Here is an 18,945-nt window from a genome sequence, read left to right on the forward strand (position 1 = left end):
TCAGTTCCCAGATAGGAAAGGTTCTTTCCCTCTGTTTTGCCCAGGTTTTAGCACTCACAAGAAGCATGAGACAAGAACAAGAAAAACAGCCAAACAGGGATGTGGGCACAGGCTGGCAAGGCTGCTCCCTCTGCAGCTCTGAAAAAGTCCTCCTCTCAGTCCCAATCCTGAGCTGAGCCTGCTGCTAAATGCAAACAGCCAAAGGTTAAAAGTCCACAGCTTCGTGGGCATCCACTCCAAGGAAACCATGGCAGCACCACATAACTCCTGACTCTGGAGAAGTCAAACACAGGGGCCATAACACAGCACTTCTAACACTGATACTGCCATGGCAAGGAGCTCCGTCCTAAATCACCTCCTGCTGAACTCCATAAACAACGCATACGCTCAAACTAAACTTGGACATGGGGAAGACAGACCAAAAGAGAGGGAGAAGAAAGCCTTCCCCACAGTTAACTCTGCTGAGGGGAACCAGAGAAGGAAAGCTACATCTCAGCACCATGTTACAATCCCCTTCTCCTTAATTTCTTCACACTGGGGCTTATTTTTGGTATGAACGAATCTGTGCACTGTTTGACAAGGCTTAGGTAGGGGAACTTAGTGGTCTATCTTAAGTCTAAGAGTAAAAACATACAAACTAGAGCTATGCAGGATGAAGAAAAGCCTTCTGATGTTGCCTGAGGCAACACTCGTAATTCATTTGTGATTTCTTTATTTAACCATAACCCCATGCTGAATCAATCCATTTTTATCCTTCACCAGTGATTTACACAGTCATTCTGCCCTAAAAGTCTAAGACTGCCATTTCTAAATCATTTCCCTAAGCTCTCATCCCTACTTACCCAGTCCTCATTGCCAGGAAGGCAACCACATCTTCTAGAGAAGGGCAGTGTCTTAAAGAAATGTCTTAAAGAGACTGTAAGTCTGTTAAAGAGACTGTATGTAAAAGCTTCATCTTTTTATGCCCAGATTCCTTACACAGAGCACGTATCTGTCCCCACCACAGGAGGTCAGAAAGTTCACCTCTCCTGATACCTGAAGAACCTTGCCTGTAACACCTGAACTGCTCCATGACTAGACACCTTGTCTTCCTATTCATTCATCTCTCTAAGACTGCTGTGACCCCATGGGGGAAAGTACATACTTTCATCCTCAGAGATATGAAAAATGGTTTTGATGTAAGCTGGTTTAAATTATATCTAAAAAAACATATACCAGCCATTTAAAAGATGCTAAGATTGGAATAAATATAACAGGAGGAGCAGAATGAGTATACAGCATTTATCATACAGACAACATCCCTACCAAAGGAGGCAGGAGGTGAAGAGATTTGTATTCCATCTCTTCCTAAACATTGTCTGAACTATTTAGTATCTGATTCACAGTACTTACAAGAAGTCTCAACAAACATGGACTCCTCTTGTACTTACAGCAGATAGCAACATGTACTCTCAGACAGCTTGCAATCTATAATCAGGTATAAGAGGACTAGGTGGCAACATCCCACAAACGTTGAGGTAAAATGTCTTGATCGTGCAAAAAAATTAACAGCAGAATTGGGAATAACATCACCTCGCTCCAAATTTCCAGCAGCTACCCTGTGGACCATGCTGCACCATTGCTGTATCTCACTCCTGCTTAAGGCCAGGGACAATATTTTTAAAGAATGCTTAAAAATGAACCAAAGGAAAGCATAAGAGATTTCTTTATTTTGCCCAAACCAATCAGGATGCACAGAAGGAGCCACTTGAGCTTCCTGCCCACCCCCAGCCAACACTCACTGCCAGGCTCTAGGCAATCCCTTCCTGCACTCTTCCCTGTCCTCTGCCCCGAGGAATAAGCTTCTTACAGAATAGCCTTTATCATCTTGCCCTTCGTGCATCCTAGAACTAAGAAGCTCCTTGCATCTGTCCATCAACATGCATACTGAGCACCCAAGAGATTCATCCTGTCAGCCAGAAAGGAGACCACATCCCCCAGGAGAAGTGATACATAGGAACATAGGCCAAAGATTGAGAAAACAAGAGAACAGCACAAGCACTGACTTCCATTATCTCTTTAACAACCTTGATGCCACTTCCTCCTGTTCCAGTACAGCTGAAAGTCCTTCACCAGTATTACAGTGTTCCAATCACTGCACCTGCTGCTCAGCCACCAACACAGACAACTCCAACAGCCCACACGTGCTCACTCAGGTACGCACCACTGAGCCATCATTCTGCTTCAAAGATGCAAACTGCTACTACGGGAGAGGCAATCATTGTCCACAGTCACAGCAGACGCAGAACTCAGATCAGTCTTTTCCAAACAGTTAATTTTTTTTGCAAGTTTTATGACCTAGACTCAGCACCCCAAAGACCTGAATAACTCCCCTGCGAGTCAGCAGCAAGAAATACCATCAGTCCTCTCTCTTTTCCGTACACACACACACACACAGAGGAAACCACCACTAGACAATAAACCGCAGAGAGAGGAAAGGTTATAAAGATAACTACAAAGCAATCCTAAACAAATTCATTAAGTCATTCATTCAGCCCACTTTCCTTCTTCACATACTCTGCCCTTAAATCACTTCCTCCTGTGATTTTTCCCAAGTACCTTTTCAGTTTCTTTTCCTGTAGGAAACAAGTCTGTAAACAAGGGGTACAGTAGTCCAACATAAGCTGACTTACTGAGGAGTTCCTTAAAGGTGACTTAGCAGAAAGAAAAAGGGAATAGGCTGCCATCTAAGTGCCTTAAAAGCCTAAACCAGAGGGAGTAACACTGGAAGTCTCCTCTAGCTTATGTTTAGGCTCAGGACCATGGGTAACTGGTAGAATTACCAAATATGAGAACTGAGGAAGTAAAACCACACTCAGAGGAAACAATTTTTATCCACAGACATAAAAAACGCTTTGTTTTTGTTACCACATGGCTCCTGCTGTACTTCAAGAAAGCAAACCATTACAATAACCACCATATCTTTGCTGCCCTTGTTTAGAAATTCAGAAAGCCCTAGATTTAGGCACACAGCCAACTTCTGTTCCTTCAACACTTCACAAAGTACTGCTGTTTTTACATGTTTAGTTCTCAGCAAAAACTGCTGTTGTAAAAAGCAGAATGCAGATTACAGAACTCCAGTCTTCAGCAGAGATTCACTTCTCCTATAACTTTCTGGTAAATAGTTTTAGATGCATTCACCTACTCAGAAGAATCTAGCAGAATCTGTCTGGTTAAGAAATAACTTTGAGTGACACATGTAGTTCAGAAATACCTGAACTACAGTCCCAAGTACATTTCTGCAGTTCAAACAAAAGACATAATAAGCAGGCAAAGACTTGAAGGACAAGTAGTAAGACTGAACAGTAAAGCAACTCTTAAGAGTCAGAACATCCCTGTTGACTGACATTTGTACTGAGCCGCTATGTTAAGTCTGCTCAAACTGTATTTCATGGCCTCCAGCAAAAAGAGATCTATAAAGCTTCTATGCAGCTTGTGTCCTCTCCCTGCTGTGGTGCAGTGGCATCTAGGTAGTGGTAACTACTGGAAACAAGTTTTACTGTAGCCCCTGCACTAGAACTAGCTCCTGTGTGAAGCCAGGCTGTAATTCCCATCACTGACCAGAGAAGAGGTGTTGGATGAAACAGAGCTGGTGGCTTGTCAGAGTTGAAAGAACACAGTTGATGATTTGGACTCATAAAAACAATGCAGAAGGAAATGACTGTAGAGAATTATTCATGGAGCAGTGAACCCCAAAAATGTCTCCATCTGTCCACAGTCTTGCCTCCCTTCTTCTAATTGCATCAGTCTGTTTAAGAGAAGACTACTTCTACCTGCAAACCTTGCCTCTCAAGTCTGCAGAACATCGTAGGTTGACACCTGCAATAGAGCACTTAGGAGACAATATTGTGGAAGGATCTGTTTACAAACTAGCCAAAGAAGCACTTGGAGTTTAAAGATGGAATTAGCATGAACCACAAGCTGCAACTGGCTCCTCAGTGTTTATCAGCATTTTCTGCTATTTCTATACAGGTCACTTCCTACATTTCATTTTAAGTGAGATAAAAATCTATTAGTGACAGAAAGGACCGCAGAAGTTGGCACAATCTTCTACAGCAGCCAATATGTCACAATATGATGATAACAGCAGCTCCACAAGTACCTGGACTACCTGTCTAATAGCTTGAGTAGGAAAATGTCTGACAAAAGTTCAAGAAAACTCAGTCACAAGAAACTAAGAGACTGTCACAGACGAAACTCCGTGGCATTGGTGGACCAGGTTGCTGCAAACTGAACCCTATGGGATTTCAGACAGATGTTCCACAAGAGGAAAAAGCTGAGCAACCTTCAAGCAGGAATCCAATGCTCCAGACCCAAGTACTTAAGCTCTTCCCTGGAGGCTAGCCATATGGCATCTTGTTATTGCTTTCAGCCACCTTCTACAGCCTTTTCCACTGAAGATAGAGTATCTGGGAAGTCTTCTTGAATCAGCTCTAAGGAAGGGAAGCCCTGGGTGTACCACTTCTTCTATTTATACCAACAACATTACTGCAGCAGTTCAAACATATTTTATATATAGCTCTGTGGCTTATTTCCAGGCAGAAGTAACTCAATGCTGGTGTACATATGTTTAGACCACAGCAATTGGAAAGAATGTCCCATAAAGTCTGTTAACTGCTGCTCCACTGCGACCAGAACAGGCTCTGCCACTGCAGAAATACAAGCTGTGATAGGGGAAAAAAAAATTTAAAAGTTATCCACCTAGAAGCTAAGTAAGCCAGTTGCCACCTGCACAGCATTGACAGACTTTCACTATAGCCCCAACAGATTTATAGCTGTAAGTTAACAGCTAGCTCTTGTCACATCAAGATATAGTGTCTGACTGCCAACAGACCACGTGGAGGTGACCAGGGTGTGGGCCAGCATAAGGGCAGACATGCAACACACAGAGCATCTGCCCGTATCCACTTGGATTTTAAAGTAATCTTATAACCTTAAGAGTGGACAAACAGGAGATAGATTTGCACAGCTCTATTTGCAAACTCTGTACTGAAAATATCAGTAGTGCTACCATATTTTAATGAGTCTGACCTTAGTCCAGTACCCATAAGCTCACACACTGAAAAGAAAGCAGAACAGCAAGGAGCAGGAGCCCTGGCCCAACATCCCAAGAGTACTTAATTCAGCGCTGGTTGCAGGGACCTCAGTGACATGTACATGAGAAAGGTGCCTGCAAGGAACCCCACAGGATACTGATCCCAGTGCTAGGCCGAGGTTTTAACGTGACCTCCAGTAAGTCAAACTGCAAGCAGCAGCCCACAGGGAGACCAGGTGTCTGCTAGATTCCCTCTCCTAATGGAGGGTCCTTCCACTACGACACGTAGACAAGCACCAGATGATAGTTACCATGCCTTTCACCAGATTGTCTCTCTCATGGGCTTCAAACACAGCTCTGTCAGTCTTTCCAGTATACATTAAAACAACCTTTCATCACATTTTTCTCTGCAACAGCTAAATACCAGGGGGCAGAGGGGGGACAGATATGGGATTAACATGTTCGTTCTTAAAAGAAGCTTGCCTTTTCTTATGCCTGAACCCAATAGGACTGGACTTTAAAGAGCAGGAAAGCATAATCAACACCTCAGAAGTATCTAGAAAGGCATGGCATCTTTGGTTATGTGACGTGGAAAAGTTAATGACCATCATCTCAGGCCTCTGCAGAGATGGGCATCTCTTCCCCTGGGTATAAATAACCCAGCTTTATTCCTGCATAAATCTGTTTGTAAGTTCAGAGATGAAACTGCCCTTCCTGAACGTGTCAGGTCAGCATTTTGTTTGGATCAGAGGAGGCTCTGTCAGGGAGCTTTTAGGCGGGAAGAAAAGAGGAAACCCATTTTGGGGATGATGACAGGAGTACAAAGTAAAAATGGAATTTCTCTGGTTAAGTGTTTATTTGGTGTGTGAAACAGGGAAAGAGAAACGGTCTCTATTCCAGGCTTCCCAGGAAGACATTCAGGAAACATGGATTAATGGACAAAGTGCAGCTGAGCTGGTCAAAACAACATGATGAAGACAACTGCATGATATACATATAAGGTATGCACACAATTTAGTTAGGTGCGTTAAATGAATCATCACACATAGACTGATCTTGCAATCGGCCACAGAGGCACTTATCTTTATATCCATTGGGTGAAATGGAACTACTCACATTCATACTACCTCATGCAAAATTAAGCATACGCTTAAGTACCCACAGGAATGGTGCCAAAGTTTGCATTCAGTTTTCTTTTAAAACCTTCAAGGTCATCACGACTCTAAAAACATTACGAAGGGTTGTGCAAGACTGTGTACATTTCAGCTGAAACACAATACCAGTGTCACTTTATAAGCAGGGCAAAAGAGTGGGCTCTGAGTTACTGTACTAACAGGCACACTAAGAAAAGTAACATACACTCAACTAGAACAGAATATGTTCTTCCTATTAAAAACACACACAGAGAGAAAAATAGAAACATACTATCATCTAACCAGGCTCCAGCATTTAAGTATGCTCTACAACACAAAATCCTGCTTGGCAGCTGTTTACAGTACTTTCCTTTCTGGACATCTGAGAAAAACATCCAAATGAAATCACTCTAGAGAGCAGGAGAGTAGGACATGGGACAGAACCCAGGCAACAGACCTGGATGCAAATTCCTCTTCCAGAGGGATGGTCACATTGCATAGGCAGTGTTCCCTCTGCTGCCTGGAGAGAAGACTCCCTCCCCAGCAAGGGAAACCACCCACTTCGACATTTTATAATGGATTTTGCTTCTAAGCCCTTCCTTCTGCCCTTAACTGCTTCTGCAGCTACATCCATCACTGATGATTTACAGTTCTGCCATCTCCTCAGCATGAGAGCTCCTCAACTAAACTAATTCCAAATGCTACACAAACATGCTTCAGGCCCACAACTCCCTTCCACAGAGCCCAGGGCAGGAATACCAGCTTCTCTCTGTCTGGACAGTTACAGCACTCTTTACATAGCCTCCTCCCTTCCTCAGCCAGGGCTGCTGACTAAAGACAGCCGGGTTGCTCCTCCCAGTACAAAAGGCTTAAGTGCCAGAAAAAAAACAGAGTAGAAAGAGATTCTCTTGCCTGCTAACAAACCTTTAGGCAGTAGGTGATGAGTGTTCCCAATTGTTTTAAAACTCTGGAAAGCACTGGCAGCAAAACTAAATGCCTTATCACAGCAAGCACTCTCCTTTTCCCAGTGGAACATCACAAGACTCTCCACAGTGAGCAGTATTTCTTAACTCCTGGTGACCTCAGTTCCCCAGGTGCCCTGTAAAACACTTTTCTTTCACCAAAGAGGCAAATTTTCCCAAACTAATGACACAATTCAGTTCCCTTGGTGAAGATGCAGAGCTGAAAGCTGTCCAGCGCATCTCATGCACCATATCCTCTACAACAGAGGGCAGTGTTACTGCTCAGGGCAACCTGGTGGTCTCTCCCAGCCTTGCTGGTCAGCCTGGAACCTTGGTCACCAGAGTTCCACCATAAAGGTCCAGACACTGTCTGAAGACAATGCAGACTCTGAGCATATTATAGAGGGTTTGTCTAGACTAGGAGCTTGGTTTGTCTCCTTTTTCCGAACGTGTGTTTAAACCAAGCAGCACGGGCTTATCCAGAGTCGCAGTCCCCCAGGCAGTGCGGGACCTCCCCAGGCACTAGGTACCCACAGCACCGGAGGTAGGGTCAAGGTGCCCCTCCACAAGTGTGCCACAGCATCTCCATGGCCACGGGAGGCCACAGCACCTGGAAGAAGCCAGGGCAGAAGCTGTGAAGCTCCCAGCAAGCAGTGAGCAGGTGGGCCAGGCCATGCAAGTGCATTTTGGGTGTTGGGGGCCCACTGGCTCTTGCTCCCGCAGGCTGTGCCATAAATCAGCCCTCTGGCCATTTTATTAACGGCCATGATTACACACTAACGCTCCTGTGCAGAAACACTCATTCCGAGGACCTAGAGGAGCTCCAACACACCAGAGACAGTTCAGGTGCTGCATCTTCACCCCAACCACCATGCTCAGTTTTCCACTCATGGCTCCATCAAAAAACTATTTATCGCAGGTCTTGGACATCAAAAAGCTTACTTGCTGCCCTGCTACAGAAAACAGGCCAAGAACTTCACAAAGCAAGTATCCGTAAGCCACCCGCCACAACAGGGATGCAGGAGACCTGCTCTTTCAGAAGTTACAGCCAAAGTCGTCAGTGGTGAGGAAGCTGAAGAAAACTGCCTCTCTCCCAGAGTTCCTCATCCTCATTCTTCCCCAGCACCAGTTACTCACGCTGCTGATTGCGTGTAAATAGATCTCAACAGCTTAGCTTGAGAAGCCTGAAGAGACAGGCAGCACAAGCCATGGATTATCAGGGAGGAAGATTATCCTCCCGGTGCAGAGGAAGGTGGAATCCCAATTTCAGGCTCAAAAGCAGGTCAGGCTTTTAGAAACAGCTACATCCATTGAGAGCCACCACAGACCCATCAGAAATATTTGTTAATACATTTTATTAAGAGCCCTTTATGTCATCTTGTCCCCATTCCCTTCAACCACCACTCCCATAGCAGGGTTTTGAGAACAGGCTGGGCAAACACTTTCCACCAGCTAGCCCTCACAGTTGGGCAAGATACACAGAACCATTTTTGAAGCATGTCTGGCCATGATTCAGGCCAAGAAAATTAGATGAGTTGGGACAAGATGGGCTTAAGCAAAAAAAGCAGATCCCAAATTTGTCAGTTCCAGTTTACAGTCACCAATGCTTTTGGATCCAGCTGCTTGAGGAGGATGACACTCCCAAAACAGGTTTGAAACAACTGCACTTACGACCACTATATCTAGTTCAAAACGGGGAGATAAGCCAAATACAAGGAGTTATGCAGTTGTTTTAAAGCCCTGGACGCTGGGACACTTCGCAGTAAGTGGAAAAGTATCCTGTCTGTTTTACACTGAGGGAAAAAAGAGGATCAGACACAGCTTGAAGAGCAGAGCACAGAACTCAAAACCTTTAACTGCATTAAAAAAAAAAAAAAAAAAAACAAAAAAAACAAAAAAACTACAGCTGTTTCAAGGTTCACTCTTTCTTTATACAGTTCAGCAGAAGGGAAGCATTGGTTAGGAGCACAAAAAACATCACTCTTAGCCCACACAAAGCTCTTGAAGAAAAGGCTAATATTGATGCAATGTAACTGGCAGAAAGAAGCCCTTTCACTGGTATAGTTTGTTTCTTTGAGGGACAGGATCATTCAACAGACACTTCTGATGCGGTGTCACCAGCTTGCTGTGGGAGCTCAGCTTGCAAATTGTTTCTAGCATAGGCAAGTGCTTAGCCAAGTACACTCTGACTTATGCCCACTCAGGATACCCTCAACACCATCCCTATCCCCTTATGGTCCCGGTCACAGCCTCGCAGCATGACTATGGCTGAAGCACAGAGCACAGCAAGTTCTGAACACCAGGAGCTGTCACCAAATAAGGAGGCAGGTCTTGCACACATTCCTTTCATCCTCAGTCCTATTCAATGTTTTAGCAACTCTAGCATCTAGATTGCATTAGGGACTGAGCAGTGAACTCAAGCTCCTTTTGTGCAAAGCCTGGTTTGAGCAATGGTGGGGTTTTTTACCTTTTTTTGTTTTGCAAATGAAAGTAAACAAGACTTCAAAGGCGAGCAGCCCCTTATGCTCTACTCAGAAATGAGCAAGCAATTTCAAAGTCCTTGGGACAGCTCAAAGGCTACCACTGTCAAGCACAGGAGAACAGCTAACACTTCAATATTGGCACTTCAAACAATTGCCCTATGCTGGGCCTGCCTGTCGACAGGGAAGGGTTTCTGAACAGGCAGCACTGTTCTTTGCACTGCCTATTTGGGAGAGAACAAGAGCAGAGAGCTTTACAAGTCTGTATCCTTGAACCCATTGACACTGTAAGGATGTTGCTTTCTCCTTCTTTCAGAAACTTCTCCATCTACCTGCTCTCAAGCCATTTGTTAATGTTATGACTCTCTACTACTGATAATCTACTTTCCTCCAGAGGAAGGAATCTCTTTTGGATCCATGATGGGGGAAATTTCAGCTTAACTACGCAAAGTGTCTGGGAGATGCAGAAATTAAAGAAGTATCACTGTAAGGAAGGAATGCCATTGTTAAAATGTCATCAAGTAAGAAATCTCGTATTAGTTGTTATATCACATTACCCTTCTTAACCAATTGTGAATTTTAATACTGTATTTGGGAGAACAAGTAGGTTTGGCTTTTATTGTTCTTGACTTGGAAACTCTGAACACACCAGCAGTTCATAGTCTTCTGCAGTACTATTTTCAATCAGTTTCCTCAGAGTAACTAACAACAGTACTGGTCTCTTCGGACATGAGCAAATTTACAAGGCTTAGTGGGGTTTCCACAGCTCAAATTCTTACGGTGCTTAATCTGCTTGAGCCTGTTGGAAAGTCATCATCACCAGAGCCACTGAAATCATTAGTGACAATGGAACAAAGTCAGCACTTACAACAGTACAGTTTGGGGACTTTTAAGCAAATAATCTTAAATGAACACAAGTCCTCCTCACATAGGAGAGGTGATAAACATCCCTGGTAATCTGCAAAAAGTTGAGCTTTGTGACTAAGGCTAAGATTTGGCCTTAGAAGATCAAGATTCAATGCTTAGGTCAGCCTCAGTCTTCCTGTAGGAGTTTGGAATCACATCTATGAACATACAAATACTAGCAATGTCAAAATACTTGACAACAGCATTTTTGAATACAGATCACACAGCACAGCTGATTACAACAGCTGCAGGTCTCAGTTGTATTTTCCTTGCACAACACACAGGCACATGCTCAGGGCAAGGTTGTGGTGAAAGGAAATAGTAGAAGGTTTTTCTGAATTGCAGTAGCCACCCTTTGGTGGGTACAGCCTCAGCAGAGCCTGCAGGGTTTCAGGCACAGGGACCAGCCCACATCTGGAGCTGGAAACCAGCGCAGGGAGCATGTCATAACCCTGCTACGCATGTACCAAAGCCCTCAGACACTTCCAGCTGTGCGGAGGCAGGTACATCAGGCACAAAGGGAAGCCTGGAGTAACTGAAGCTGGCCTTGGTGATAGTTATTCAAATCTTAGCTGGGATCATTCAACATCAATGACAGGGCTAAGCTCTGTTTGAATGCCATGTAAGTGCCGCTCCTGGCACCAAAGATCAACACAAGAGACCTTTTAAGTAAGCCAAAGACTAGCTAGTACACGGTGTTTGCTTTCACAGTCACAGAGAAAATTGTACCAAAGTTAATCAAGCAACTTCTTCCTAAGAGCTGATGAACAGGAAACAAAATATCTACTTCAATTTGCCAGGCCTTCAAAATGCTGACCACCACTTTCTCAGCCAGAAAAGGAGGTAGTGCCGTGGAGTTACTTTCCACTAGACACAAAGGGGAGTAAAACAATATACCAGTCCTTTTACAGGTGCTTGCAGATCCTTGAAGACACAAAAGCAGATTATGGCCCAGCCTGGCCTCACTTCCAACCATTACTTCAACTGTTCTGCCCTCCTGAAACAAGTGAGGTAATACACCACAGGTAGGACCAAGCACACAGCTAGTGAAACAGATGGTACACAATGAAGGAGGACTCTTTCCACTATGTCTGTTGATGCCTTTCTCCACCAGCCCCCTTGCACCACAGTGAACAACAGCTCTGACTGCAAATGTACCACTGCAACACCTCTGTCACCTTCCTATGCCAGCCAGGTCTTTGGCAAACACCACATGCTTCACAGCCCACCACAGAACAGCCCACAAGCAAAAGGGGGTCATCAGTCTGTAGGTGTACAGCTTATCCAGCACAGCAGGACAGCGTAAAACCTGCTTACAAGCATCTCCAGACAGGTTAGCTAAATCTCACATGCCTTCTCAGAATACCCAACTCATCTGAGAGAGATGAAGAACAACATACAAGGCAACACCACAGCAGCTCTAAAAGACCATCCAGGCAAGCAGGGTATGACCACCCAGGGGAAGCAAGAACCATTTAAACCCACTAGGCAAATGACCTGGTTTGTGCTGTTCATGCTGACTGCACCCCAGCCATTAGCACATCATCACACTTCCCCTGCTATGGAGAGATTTTTCCCCGCTGTCTTTCACAGTAAAGACAGCACATGATTTAGGGGTGGCTAGAAGGGTGGATCTTCCTAGCAATCTCCTTTCAAGCTTGGCAAGAAGGATCGCAGTGGTTCATGGATACAGCTGCAGGCTACAAAACCAAATATGTTGAATTGTTATATGCTTTTAGATCCACCATCCTCCAAGAACCAAAAGCCATTGGTACTGCAGTTCACCAGCACAAAAACTTTGGCTTTGATATGCTCTGTGTATGTAAGTCACATTTAATACTCACATTCAGACCAGGAGAGCTAGCCAGATCACCCTGTATTTTCAGGACAAGGCATAACATTCATGGAGCGAAGAATGAAACAAGGAAACCTTGTGTGTGAAACTGTTAACAGAGTCATCTTGAGCACCACGTATTGGAGGATGGAGTAAGGGGGACCAGAGCAGCAGGGAAGGATTCACCCCCTGAGCTATGACACTCTCCATTGTTCCACTGGCTCTATCCACAGATACAGACACACCACTGAAATGCAGGTCTGGCTATGGAAGAGCCAACCAGTCTTTGTCCTCTGCTTTAAGGGACACTGTTATAAGCCTGACCAGAGACAGACATGAAATCCCTCCTATCTCTGGACAGCAGGCCCTAAGCTGTTGAAGCAATTGGGTGTGTTTAGATTATGCAGTGGAGAGCTGTGAGAAAGATCTCAAGCTATCAACTGGGGCCAAGTAACATTCATGGATGATGAAGTAGAACAGGCACAGCAGCAGACAGCCGGACAAGGGTTAGATGCATCCCCTCAGCTGTGCCCCTGGCTGCACTGGTCCCAGGGATGCTGGGCTGAGCACTGCTCAGACTGCAGCGGAATGAAGAAGGCCAATGGGGCAATACTGCACTGAATAGCTCCTCAAAAGCACCGTCACTATGTAAAAGACCCTTCCAAATCCTGCCAAAACAAAAACAGTATCAGACAGGCTGCTCTCTAACTACCCACACAGTTAGGCTGCTCAGCCCCACATCCAGCTCCCTGGGAAATATTGCCGATGAGGAACCCAGGAGGCTCTGCTGCTGCAGGGTCAAATTGTTCTCAAAGTCTTACAAAGAATTCCACTCTGCAACAAGCCTCAGCCTATGTGATTTAATAGGAAGTGATGATTTTTGATGCATTTATACCAGTGAACTAAACTTGTGTGGTTTTTGGTTCTGTTACAGTTCAGGTTCAGCAATTCTCAGCTGATCTAGTTAAGTCTAAACTGAATCATGTTGAAAGCCATGATATTTTCAAACAAAAAGGACTGTGTACAGAAGGCAGGAAGCTACAGTCAGGCCAGAAACATGACTCCACTCTCCTGTGTCCAGAACAGCTTGTGGTCCTAGCCGAGCCCTGCAGCTTCTCCAGGGATTAAGAAGTTGGAGAACTGCGTTGGGAACACAGGGGCACAACAAGACACAAGGGGTCTCAAGCTTCCATGGATCTGCTTCCCTCTTAAATCTGTGAAAGCTCACTGGCAGGACACAGAGGTACACATACTTGTTTCTGCTGGCTGGTAGTAACAGACCATGCCTCACCAAAGGAGGACAGAAAACCCTGTCTCACTAAGAGCAACTTAGGGCTCATTTTCAGAAAAAAAAGCTCTCCAAAAGGTCCTGCAGAGCCACCCAGTCCAACCCAGTATCATGAGGCAGGAACAGCCACTCCAGCTGTACATGTTCACGTTCCACTTGGAGAAGGGGGAGACCACAATACAATAGTTCCTGTGCAGAATGACTTCGTGCTGAGGAATGTCAGGTTTTAGTCAAAGCACTCTTTTTAAACTGGCAACTTGAAATATTTCTGGCTTAGAAAAAACAGGAGAGATCAAAGAAACAAGCATAAATTCCAAATATGTTTCTTTGATTCGCTGGCTTACCGTTTTAGGGAAAGCCTGTAGCAGGTTTTGTAGCAATTTGTTTCTAAGCTGACATTTGTAATCTGGTTTGACTGAGGATACCAGAACACATACACCCTTCCCCCTCCCCAAACAGGCACAGCTTTCTCAGTTAAAAAGAGGTTTATATTTACAAGTATAGAGCTCAATAATACAAACAGCCCCTGCAGGAACTGTACGTGCTTAGGTACATTACTTCTGTGAGCAGAGAGAGAGTTGTGTAGCCAAGTCGAAGGGTACTACAGCAAACAGGACATTTTAACTCTTTGCTTCCCCACTGTCCTGAGAGTGCCACTCATGCAGGGTGATTCAGAGGCACTCAGTGCCCAGTTTTTAACCCCATGTCTCTCCTGGAATCACAAGCACCGTGACCAGAGGCATGGCCAGGTTTCTGGCAGGGCCAGTAATCCTCTAGAAATTGAACGCGCTCCAACCAACTTATCTAAGGAAATTTTAGATTCCAACCGCCACAGTGACACGTTACAAATCCCAACAGTCAACAGGCCTAGACTTAAGTCACAGTACTCTATGTCTATATTGGTTCAACACAAAAAACCAGATCTGGAGAGGACAGAAAAACTGGATTCAAGCCATGAACATCAGAAGACAAAAAAAAAAAGCCTACACATAAAACTAGTCAAGCACCAACAAAAATCAGGACTCCCATTAAAAAAAAAAACTAGTTTCAAAAAACAGCAAAAAAGCCAAACACTTCATCCAGTTTATCAAAAAGTTTTATTTAAAGAGCTTCCATTCCTCCTCCACATCCTTTTTTTTTTTTTAATACCCTTGATTACCTATTAGCTCCTTAGTTTTACTCCTATAGAGATCTCCTGGAGCTGTACAGTAAAACCATGCATTAATTACAGCAAGAAATAAGTCCTAATAAAAGTCACAAAACAAGTTCTCTCTTGTACAGCTCCCAAGTAACACACTGCATGTCCTGCACCGCCATCATGCAAAATATCTCTATGTACCCACACTCCCTCTTTCACAGCAACGCACAAACAGGTCTCTGCAGAGCCAGCCTCCCACAGCCTGCCCACGTCCAGCCCAGCACTACACAGCTGCCTCACTGAAAGGAGGCAATTTTCACAGGCCTTCTCTTCAACATGACAAACTGCATAAGGGGTCTGTCCCTAACCACTGAGACAGCCTGGCAAGCCTCACACTGACAGAGGAAAGCGTAGGACACCAGGGACACTTTCCACTGGAAGGGAAAATCAGCACATGGAAGTCTAGCCAGTGCTACTGAGGGTGCCTGTCCATCTTAAATTAAGTAGCTCATTGCAATAAAAGCTCCATCAGCAGAGATGACCAACTTCATAGACCCTTCCATGCTTCCATGTGACCAGTTACATACATCTCTTGAAGCAGTCATTTCTCAAGAAGTCCAAGAGACAAAGATGCCTGAAAAATTCCTCCCTGCAGGTCAGAAAAGATTCCTCAGGAGCATATGATGCTCAGTTTTAGTCCCAAGGGATTTATACTCACACCAAATAGCATACTGAGATCTGTTTCCTGCTATTTTAGAAAAGTTGAACTGCTTCTCACCTTGGAAAGCAGAGGAGCACACCCATGGCAGAGGGATACCCACATATGTCAGATCTTTGGTAAAGGGCCCACTCCTTTTTGCCCTGCCTGCTCCTTTGCCTGTCCCACTGAAGGCAGACCATAACTCATTTGAGCTAATTCAGAGCAGATTACTTGAGAAAACCAACACCAGCACCTAACTCCTCATAATGACAAATTGATTCTACCAGCAAACTCCCCAGCAGTTCCTTTGCATCTCACTGATTAACTGTTCTTATTAGTAAGGTATACAAAATCTAGCCCTGAAACCCTAATTTGATGGTGCGGAATGAATCCATGATATCTCCAGGGGCTCAGACAGCCCTGACAGCACACTGGGAAACAGCACAAGGGATAAAATGGAGCTCTTCTAAAAGGCACATGTAAGGAAAACAAAATGAAATATGTACCAGAGAATACCCAGGGTGTGTAGCAACAGGTCCTGGCCCTGAAAAGGAGTGTGCAGACCACAGAGCCAGAATCCAATTCCCACCATACTTGGGGGGGTATAGGTGGCTTTTGTCTCTTCCAATGGAAGTCTCTGCAGAATACAGACAGACCAACCAACTACTCTTCAGCAACAGCTAGAAAGCACATTTCACTGGCAGTCCACAGGGTGCGTTAAATGCAGCACATGCACACGCCGAGGTCACGCACAAGCACTAAGGGCTCTCCTCTAGACAACTTTGAGGAAGCCATACAGGGTTTTCTCTAGCATGGCAAGACAAGAATATTGTGTTCCTCGGTATTAAAGAGCCATCTAAGGGAAACTTGGACCTGAACCAGAGTTCTGAGAACAGGATTTCATGCTGGGGACAGACAATTTTTACGTACAGTGCCATTTATTTCCTCTGAAGTTTTACACGCGCTCTTCAAGAGATAAATTTTGAAGCATTACTGTGTTGAGACCAACAAATGCACTTTGCAGACGTGGATTACAAGCACTTCTTATTTATTAGTGAGTCTTCTCAAAAGGGGAGGGATTAAGCTTTCTATTTATGGAGAGAGAGCTGCACAAAGGCTGAGTGATTTGCCCAGGGTTACAGGAGAATCAGTGGCAGGGACAGAAGAAGGTGCCCTGACTCAGAGGTGACTTGTCAGCACAAGGCAATGCCACCCAGCTCCTGTTCTCCCTGAACCTGAGTTTAAGTCATCGTCCTTTCCTCATGACACTAGTCAATTCCCAGTGAGTGACTGTCTGTCAGGAATTCCTCACAACACCAAGAATGATGGATTTTTCCGGTAGAACCAATTATATCCCATAGAAGATATCCCCAGGGAAGGGTGTCTGAGGTGCACAGCTGAACACAGAAGAAAGAACATCCAGGCCTGTGGAACGCAGACACCAACAGAACAGACATCTCCAAGACATGTTTTGCATCCTTCATCTTTCAGATCATCCTTCCCCTCCCACATGTTCACAGAACATCCTTTGCAGGGTGAGAGCAACTGCTTACACAGAACAGTTTCTGTATCCTTAGCTGCTGGTAATGCAGGTTAGCAGTTCGTAACATGAAGGAAGAGGCAGCATTATATTTCTCCTATCAGTCATCTGTAACAGCTCTACACACTACAGTGCGGGAAATCCCAAAAGCTTTCTGATACATACTGGGTACATACCACAGAAGCAAAAAGAGTTTCAGAAGAGAAATAAAGGTTTTAGCAAGGATCTGCAGCACAGCGAAGATCCCAGCTAAAAGACATACCAGTCACAGATCAGCGCCCCTGTATCATTCTACAGTTATACAGGTCTCCCAAAGCAGCACTGTCAGTATAGATGGAAACTTAGACAACAAAGTTAAACCACGCTAGCTGCACCACATAGCACTCACCTTGCTGCCTATATCCTCTCGCTTGTTCCCAGGCTTGCTTCTCCTCAGCTTAATGGAAGGGGAGCGAAGTAGATTTTTGATCCGACTTGTTATCGTAGACCCTTCAACCGACATCATCTCCAGGTGCCACAAGGGTATTCACCCCACACACAGACACTGTGCCTGGGGAATGAGCCCAGGTTTGAGGCAGAAATACCGATGTCCTCAGCCTTGCTCACACTCGTTCACATATCTCTCAGCGATTCTGCTCGGGAACTCCACTCCTGTTACTCTGCAAAGCTATTCAGAGAGGCTGGCAAACTTTCCTTTCGCAGATTCCAGAGGATCAAATCAGCAGTAATCTAAACTGAAAGATGCACCCGTGGGTCAATACAACACTCAGTCTTTGCAAGAAACGTAAACTCAAGAGCTTATGATAAGGATGGATGCAGCATTACTATTCTCCGAGGCTTCCACATAAATTATCATCCATTTAGTATCAATTAGCACATCTAAACCAGTTCCCAAATCCAAAATTTAGATGTTTTACACTTCAGTATCATCTTACGACAAAGACAAAAATTCCCACCATTGGAGTCCATTAACGGAGTCTATCCAGCCCCTCGCTTTTGCTCCATGCTCATCCATTCCACCTTATGTTTCACAGTCTGGAAAGCACAATACTGTACTTGACTATTAAATGCCTAGTCGCAGAAGCGCCCCGAGAATACACACGAGGGAGTTTTTAACTCTCAAAAAATTATCTCCGCTTTAAGTGCATACAAATATATAGTGTGCGATACTAGATAATAAAGGCACATAATGTTCCCACAACCCCCCACCCCCTATTTATGAGGTGGACCATGGAGGCACTACAGCTGTGCCAACGATTACAGACCCCCGGCCAAAACCTTCACCTTTCCCCGAGCGCCGGCGGTGGCCGGGGGTGAAAGAGGGATGCAGTCAGAGCCTGCAGTGAGATATCCTCCCGGCTTCCGTGCAAAATGGGGGCGGGGGAGAAAGAGAGAGAGAGGGAGGGAGGAAGGGAGGGAGAGAGAGAAGGGGGGAGAGAGGAGAGGCAGAGAGACACGTCCAAGCCGGCACAGCCGCCAGCCCCCTCCCTGCGGCGGCAGCACTGCGGCCGAGGGGCCGCGCCTCCTCCCGCGCCCCAGCCCCAGCTCACCCCGCCGAGTGATCCTCTCCTACCTGGCGCCCAGGAGCGGCGAGCGCGGCGCCCGCGATGCCCGCAGCTCCTGCCCATGCAGCCGGCCTGCCCCGAGGAGGGGCCGCGGCGCGGGCCGCCCCCGCGGGCGGGGCGGGGGCCGTACCCGCGGCGGCGGCTGCAGCAGCGAGGAGGCGGCTCCGCAGTGCGGGGTGCCGGGGAGGCGCGGGGGGCCGCGGCCGGACCCGCCCGCCGAGCCCCGGCAGCGCAGGGGGGAGCGCCCGCCCGGCCCGGCAGCGCTACGGCGGCTCGCGCGGGCCACACCGCGGCGCCGGGGGCGGCGGAGGGAGACGGGCGCGCT

General features: G+C 45.8%; 1 protein-coding gene across 5 annotated transcripts in view; it reads right to left on the reverse strand.

The window, feature by feature from the left end:
* The window catches only part of MAPKBP1 (mitogen-activated protein kinase binding protein 1), a 101,207-nt gene extending 82,472 nt beyond the window's left edge, over window positions 1–18,735 (reverse strand). For 3 of the 5 annotated variants that reach the window (XM_027750227.2, XM_027750229.2, XM_027750225.2), the window contains exons 1-2: window positions 18,629–18,735; window positions 17,444–17,789 (exon numbers count right to left, since the gene is read on the reverse strand). In XM_027750227.2, coding sequence (XP_027606028.2) covers window positions 17,444–17,560 — 117 coding nt within the window. In that variant the 5' untranslated portion in view covers window positions 17,561–17,789; window positions 18,629–18,735. Of the gene's footprint in view, window positions 1–17,443; window positions 18,279–18,628 lie in introns of those variants that run through there. The other 2 variants (XM_039388985.1, XM_039388984.1) reach the window with 2 other exon arrangements.
* Between the last annotated feature and the right edge of the window lie 210 nt (window positions 18,736–18,945).

This window comes from Pipra filicauda, unplaced genomic scaffold (genome assembly GCF_003945595.2).
Source record: "Pipra filicauda isolate LSUMZ 115617 unplaced genomic scaffold, ASM394559v2 scaffold6_size6359152_pilon, whole genome shotgun sequence".
Taxonomy (NCBI): Eukaryota; Metazoa; Chordata; class Aves; order Passeriformes; family Pipridae; genus Pipra; species Pipra filicauda.